Source organism: Lactuca virosa, chromosome 5, assembly GCF_052849685.1.
Source record: "Lactuca virosa cultivar CGN04683 chromosome 5, Lactuca_virosa_CGN04683_v6, whole genome shotgun sequence".
In the NCBI taxonomy this organism is placed as follows: Eukaryota; Viridiplantae; Streptophyta; class Magnoliopsida; order Asterales; family Asteraceae; genus Lactuca; species Lactuca virosa.
In genome coordinates, this window is record NC_136430.1 from 236,087,157 (window position 1) to 236,094,677 (window position 7,521).

The window sequence follows — 7,521 nt, forward strand, 5'->3', positions numbered from 1 at the left end:
CAACGGGTATCCATTGGTTCTCTATATCCGAGGAGGATTTCTATACTCGAACCAGTCGGAGATTTAACGAGCCGGGGGAAAGTAAGAGTGTGGGGATTGGAGTTCGGGTATAGTTGTCCGGGGACAAGGATTGTAATCCCCACCAATATCCGCCCCGTTTGCATCTCTAAAGTTGAGGGGGTATTTTGCCATTTCCAGAAAGTATCATTAAATTCATGAAAAACGTGTTTGGGGTAGTTTATGTCGTAAGATCAAAATACAAGGACGGAAGGTAAAAATGTAGATTGTAAGCTTCTTGCCCACGTAACGGACGATTCCGACATTCCTACTCCCATAAAACCTCTACCTAAAATCCCGTTTCCCCTTTAACCGATACAGCTCTCTCTCTCTCTCTCTCTCTCTCTCTCTCTCTCGCTCGATTTCTCAGGCGATTTTCTTCTCGACGGCGCCACCACTTCGACCAGGTAACCGCCATCGCCCTTGTTCCTCCGTCTACTCCTTCAACCTTTCTATCCGACGTTTTCCTTATGTCGATCCAGCTACGATCGATTGAGTTTTCTCAATCTGTCATCGTCAATAGCAGGTGCTTTCATCACCGGTCTACCCTCTCACTTCCGGTAAACGGTGGTCCGGCGTTCTCTACTTCTTCAACAGGTATGAATGTTATTTGTGTACTGTGAAATTTGATGAATATGATTTGTGTACCGTGAATCAGATTTCTGGTGATTTGGCTGTATTTTTTCGTAAATATTTTGTCTAAATGTGTTTGAACTTTGAAGCTTTGTGATACTTTAGGGTTATGTTTAGGGTTATTGATTTGTGTACATAGAAGCTGTGAAGTTCTTGGTTGTGTATGATTTTGTTAATCTGGATAGTAACTATGCTATCAATTGTTTGATTTTGTTGAACTTGAAAATTATTGTGTTTCAAGCATGTTAATGACTTAATGTGGATGTATAGGATTCTAGTTTTGTCCCTCTTTTGTCTGAAACAGAAGTATAATACTATAAAAAGTAAAACCAATACAAGTAGGCCAATTGATTTGTGTATATACAAGCTGTGAAATAGAAGTAGAATGCTTGAAACTTTAGGGTTGTGTACATAGAAGCTGTGAAGTTCTTGGTTGTGTATGATTTTGTTAATCTGGATAATATTTATTCTATTACCTGTTTGATTTTGTTAAACTGGAATATTATTGTGTTTCAAGCATGTTAATGTAGATGTTCTAGTTTTGTCTATAATTTTTTTGGGAATTTAACAAATCACTGGAAAATTTTCTTGGCCTTCTAGATTTTGCATGGCCAAAGAGCAAATGGATGCATCTGGTGATGGTGAGAAAACTCGACACCTGTTTTTTTTATTTCTATTTTTAAATAAATAATGGTTTTATTTTAATAACAAATATTATTTATAACTTTTTAGGTGATGTAAAGGTAGTCCTGGACTTATTCCATGATGACTCCTTGTCCAAAGCTGGTTTTGCACATGAGGTATTTATTCTATTACAAATTAAAATTACATCACTTTGCTTTTTGAGATGCTTAATAATGAAAATTGAAATATACCATTTGATTAATTTAGGTGGAAAGTATGCTGTGTTTTGATTTATCTATTATTTATTTCAACTACTTACAAAACTGGGGAAGAAAGTTGTTACGTTTTAAAATGTTAAAAATAATATATAATGGTTTAAGTGGCCAAATCAATAAAATGGTCAGAGCTTTTTGTCTTTTTCTTTTTATCCCCTTAATTCAAACATTTTTACATGCCCAAAGTCATCATTACAAAGAATTAATTATTTTTCCCCTGTTAACAAAGGTTATTTAAGACATTTGGCAAGTAATTATGCATTTTTAGTTATTTGTTTGGGGATTGATAAATAATTAAATATTAATGTTATATATAGGTGGTTAACTGTATTCAAGAATTACGTGAAATATCTGAACTTGAACCCAACTACCCAGTGGAGGTCTACTTCAAGTCCTTGGATGATGACACATCAGCATCTGCCCAAATTTTAAAATCTCAGGTCAATTTTATCATCTCATTATTAAAAATATTATGTTTATGGTTATTTATAACACATGTAATTTTCATATTATGCAGGAAGCATACATCAAAGAGGCCATAGGTTCTCCTTTACTAGACTCTACCCTCATTTCCGAACATGCTGTAAGATTTCACACACACACATGCTATATGTAATATTTATTATTTGTGATGTTATATTATAAATTAAATTGATATTTTAATATATTATGAATATTGAATTTAATACTAGTTATTCTTGGGAATATGCAGGTAGTGATTGCTGAGAAGACGTATCGCAACATTTCAAATTGTGATTTTCAGATCACTTTGACAAGACAAACATTAACATTTAACGATAAAGCAATCCTTGATTTATATTCAGGTCATCTCGTTTTCTCCTTTTTTATATGAGTTTCTTAATAAACTTTAATATTATTATAATATATGTACTTTAAATATGATTATGAAACCATTTAACAACAATGACAATAAGTCAATAAGAATAACAGTTACGTTTGTTGTGTATAGGAAATGCGAAATATGCAAATGCATTGGAGGTGTATTTGTTGTCGAGGGACCACTTCAATCTCAAAACAGAATTTCTTGTGGGAATTAATCAGGTAGGTTTCTCTTCAAAAACAAAAATGCGTTATTTTGTTTATTATTTTTATTTCCTAATTTAAAAGCAATTAATCAGTTTTTATTGTGTGACAGATTAAAGTGGATTGCATTGAAGATCTGCCTGATGTTGATGTGGTGTTGGGAGAGCACGTGTTCTTAAACAGTTGGGGATTATTACTCCCAAACCACCAACAACAACCCTTGACATTCTTTTGGTTAAAAAATGTTGCTTTTTATGAAATGGAACAAGGAAGATAGAATTTAGGGAAAATGACTTATGAGGGTAACTAAGTATTAAAATTGTTCAAAAAATATCATTTACATTTAGTAAGTAAGTATAAAAAATATCAGTCAACTATTGCTTTTATACACATAATACCATCCAAGTACATTATTTTGTCAAATTACATCTTATGGTAACCGGTACTTTGGGTTAGTAAATAACTTGACATATATATTGCTGAGATGGAAGTAAACTGGTAAAAAGGTAATTCCATGTTGGAAAAGAATTAGACCAAACATTCCTCTTTGATTTTGAAGGACTAATGACCTTTACAAGATACTGTTTGTGATTATAAGTAGAAAAAAGTTTGGTTTTTTTTTTTTATTGGGGTGCCATAGTGTGACATCCGTCAACACTCAGGTTAATATCCAATTTGAACCTCACAACTTTCATGTGTAAACATAGCTAATTCTAGATGTTATATTAGAATTTTGACATGGATATGTGAATACATCAACTATGTTATAAAGTGTCAAAGTTTAGTCTTAAAACTAAACACAAAAATGTTGGTAGATCAAAGTTCAAGGATAAGTTAAATACCCTAATTACCCCATTGGAACCTATGAAGTGCTTACCTAGTTTAAGACTTTAAGTATTTAACAAACTCAAATTAATTAAATCATAATATGATTTAGTTACAAGTTGGAATTATTGTCCACACAACATAATTCAAACATTCATGTAATCAAACATTCTCATTTTATAAACTCTTATATCATTATATGAAATATAATATTTATGTTTATAAAATATAAATTATAAGTTAAATAATTGTCAAAATAATGAAACAGAATACAAGAATTTATAGACTTATTTATAAAAACAAAAATACATAAATAAAAACCAGCACAAATGACCCTTGAAAATTTATAAAATTATACTTAGAATTTTATAAAAGTTAAAAGCCAAATCTTATAAAAATGAAAGAAGGCCTTTATGAATATGTCAAGTACCAAGAACACACTCTTCTCTCTCCCTCTTTTCCTTCAAAATTTGGCAATTCCCTAGGCCCTCTCCCTCTTTCCATTTAGTCACCCTCACTTCACTCATTAACACTCTTTCTTCACTCCATCTCCTTCCTCCAAGAAACTATTTCCCTCTCTCAAAACACACTCAAACTCAGTCACTAACAACCCTAAACCCATGAAATTTTGAAGATTCTTGGGTGTTCTTGAAGCCCAAAATCGAATCTAGGTAAGGGACTTCATTCTATCCTTCATCCTCTTCATTTAGATGCAAGTTCTAACATGTTTTCTCTTCTTAAACTCGGATTCTATGCCCTTTTAATGGCTAGAATATTTTCTTTCATCTTAGTGTTTGTAGATTTTCACCAAAACACATTGCATGTGTCAACAATGGTGAAAATTCGGGATCAAACCTATGCTAAGAATGAGAGGAAGCATGAATGTTCTTATAACTTTAAAAACCGGGTTCAACACCTTCATCTTCTTATTTTTATGTTTTCATATGATAAAACCATTTCTAAGACATCTTGGGTGTGTTTACATTCCATGCATATGTTAGAAATCAGATTTTTCGGTGCAAGATCCTAGTACATGATTCGGTTTCAAGGAGTTCTTCACTAGTGAGAACAAAACACCTATTTTTAGGTCTTGGAAAACCTAAATCCATGACTTGGCTTCCTGCACATAATAGTTCTTTGTTCCTCTGTAAATATTGGTATATTATATTTTCATTTTCAAGCAAAAAGAATAAGCCATTTGTTCTTGTGAAAATATGGCTAAAAAAGGCACTTTAAACAAACAAAATACAACCTGCAATCTGCCAGATTTCTTCATTTGACTTTGAATCGCCATATCTTACTCATTTCTTAACCAAAAATCGAGATTTTTTTTTTGAGATATGGTATTTTGAGTTAACTTTCGAACCCAAGTGGTTTCACTAAAAACATTAAGATTTCGACATTCAAACAATTTTTACAAAAAACAACACTTCTTTTGTGAGTACTAGTTTTGTGTTGCATGTTCAAGAGAGTTAATCATCACTAAAAATCCTTGAAAAATTATTTTGAACTCCTAACATGTTAAAACATTATTCTTATATTTCATGGGATGTAAATATACTATTAAAACATTATTGAAATGTTGGTACAAAATCTCAAACTTTCAACTCAATTTTTTTAGTTCAAACACTAATAAACATTTATTCTTATATTTCATGGGATGTAAATATACTATTAAGCACCAAATAAAACAAAAATCATTTTTTTTTCAAAGAGCTTATGATATGATTAAGTTTTATGTAAAGTTTCAAGTGCTAAAACTATTTTCTTATTATTATTATTTTTTTTTTACAAAAATAAGTATTTTAGAACCATAAATGCCAAATAAATACTTCCAGTGGTCAATAAATTCTAGGAACATTCCTAGACGATCTATACTGAGAATAAGCAATCCATGTAAAATAAAAATTCATGTAGACTAAACAATCCATGTAAAATAAAAATTTATGTAGATTAAGCAATCCATGTAAAATAAAAATTGGTTTGTGTTCAGTAATTATTTCGATTTTCTTAGAATTAAACATGGGTAATTTATAAAACCAAAGTTCCACTGTTTCAAATGATATTTTAATATTTTCCAACTTCATGACATTGTAAAATAGATAAATAAATATTTTGATAATTTTTCATGAACATTTGCTATTTTTCCCTAATTTAATGAATTAAATGGTGGAAAAATAGCTAGACTTGCCCAAAAATTAAGAAAATTTACATGGAAGATCATGACTACTGTTAGAACCACGAAATAAAGTTTCATAATTTTTGGAACTGTTTTGGATGTATTTTTAAAATTTTAATAATTAAAACAACCAATAAAATTATAAATTCTATTACTAATCACATAACCAAAAATTAGGAATTATCAATTGAAATTCTTACTAAACTAAAGGGTTCTTAAAATCATCATATTTCAGAAAGTTAGTTACAATTTATGTGAAATTTAATCCTATTATAACCTTGACATTTTATAAAGTATAAGTTTAGTACATTTAGCATTAGAATTAATCAAGAAACTCACTAGAAACTTATTGTTCCATAGGACGCTAGTAGGAGTTGATCCCATAATCATCAAATCGCAACGCTTCGAACATCAAACTCTCCCTAGTGAGTATTCACGACCTTTTATTATTATTATTATTATTATTATTATTATTATTATTATTATTATTATTATTTTTTTTTTTTACTTTTTTGGGGGAAAAGCATGTTATCATTTATTTAAAACTGTTGTACAAATTGTTGAGCTTTTAACGCTTTTATACTTAAATTGTGTGTATGTAAATGTTGATACATGAGGCCTTATCGCGGTTATGTCCCCGAAACATTTCACAACTTATTAACTCTTTGAGTCGATAGTCATTATTGATAGTGCTATTAGGATTTGACAACTCCTCACTCACCCCGAACATGGAGTGCATATTACCATGTACTATCTATGTTAGCGATAAACATAGATCTTGATAGGGCGTGTTATAGTCGTAGGCTTAGTTGTGAACTCATTGTGTTATACATAACACACATATAAACTGAATTACTCATTTTAGTAACGAACTTTTATCTATGGAAACTTTTATCAATAATTGGTTTTTGACTTAAAATCTTATATGTTGAAAACCTGTGAACTCACCAACTATTTTTGTAGTTGACCTCTTATTTTACATGATTTTCAGGAACTAAGATGACACTTAGAGACACAACACTCATAGATGCATTTTGCATGTTTTCGCATGAAGTGTAACGAATTATTTTTGAACGATGCTTTTGAAACTATTTTAAATTCTAATGTTTTTATATACCATGGTTGATATTTTCTTTAACTTTTTCAATAAGACCTTTTGTAATGTTGTACCCCGTGTTTCCGCTTTAGCTGGATGTGACAGATAGGGAGGATGATGAATCAAAGAAGTTTATAGGTTGGTCACCCCCTTAAACAAACGTGTGAGACTACATGGTTTTAGATATGGTTTCTCAGAGTCTTCCATGTGGAGAAAAAAAACCACAAAATACAAAAGAATCCATCAAATCTCAGTCTATCTTTGATGAAATAAACCAAATATGTATGCAAACCCTATAAAAAAACCCCAGATGCCTAGCATTTCGATTTTGTAAGAACTGAAATGATATGAATAAAAGAAGCTATTTCTAAGGGTTGTATATGAATATAATGCAATAAGGGTGAAAAGATGAGCCAACTTGTTAAATCTTGAGGAAAAAAATGTTTCTTAATACAATGAGAGAACCAAAATCGTTAAGGGCTTTCACAAGATCTAACCCTTGATCTCTGTTCGAACATCCTTCCATAGAGATCTTAACGAACTTGTCGTCATACGAAACGTGATTTTTATGAGAGCTTCTGAACTTTGTTTGCAACATTTTGATTTGCGAAACCCTAAGGATCTTCTTAGCGTGTGCCACCACCAACTCACCATCTCAGGGTTTCTCCACCGGATGAGAGAGCATGTTGAGACGAATTCGGCCGCCGCTGGATAAATTTCCAAAATATCGTCTCGTCTCCTCTGGTCGGGATTATGTATTTACGTGGCATCAAAACTAGGGTTGTTCA

General features: G+C 31.2%; 1 protein-coding gene across 1 annotated transcript; it reads left to right on the top strand.

Annotated features, from left to right (window-relative positions):
- The first annotated feature begins 353 nt into the window (after nucleotides 1-353).
- LOC145116164 (isoleucine--tRNA ligase, cytoplasmic-like) lies at nucleotides 354-3,056 on the top strand. Its single transcript, XM_079052511.1, has 9 exons — nucleotides 354-464; nucleotides 581-654; nucleotides 1,291-1,331; nucleotides 1,423-1,490; nucleotides 1,907-2,029; nucleotides 2,107-2,172; nucleotides 2,302-2,413; nucleotides 2,560-2,651; nucleotides 2,746-3,056. The coding sequence occupies exons 3-9, from the start codon at nucleotides 1,298-1,300 to the stop codon at nucleotides 2,908-2,910; spliced, it is 660 nt and encodes a 219-aa protein (XP_078908637.1). The 5' UTR covers nucleotides 354-464; nucleotides 581-654; nucleotides 1,291-1,297; the 3' UTR covers nucleotides 2,911-3,056.
- Nucleotides 3,057-7,521: the final 4,465 nt, after the last annotated feature.

What these genes read in the sequence shown, in the direction of transcription:
- LOC145116164 (XM_079052511.1), top strand. Translation starts at nt 1,298, where the DNA reads ATGGCCAAAGAGCAAATGGATGCATCTGGTGATG. An exon ending in AAGCTGGTTTTGCACATGAG is followed by an intron (nt 1,491 to 1,906) that starts GTATTTATTCTA and finishes TGTTATATATAG; the next exon opens with GTGGTTAACTGTATTCAAGA. An exon ending in CCCTCATTTCCGAACATGCT is followed by an intron (nt 2,173 to 2,301) that starts GTAAGATTTCAC and finishes GGGAATATGCAG; the next exon opens with GTAGTGATTGCTGAGAAGAC.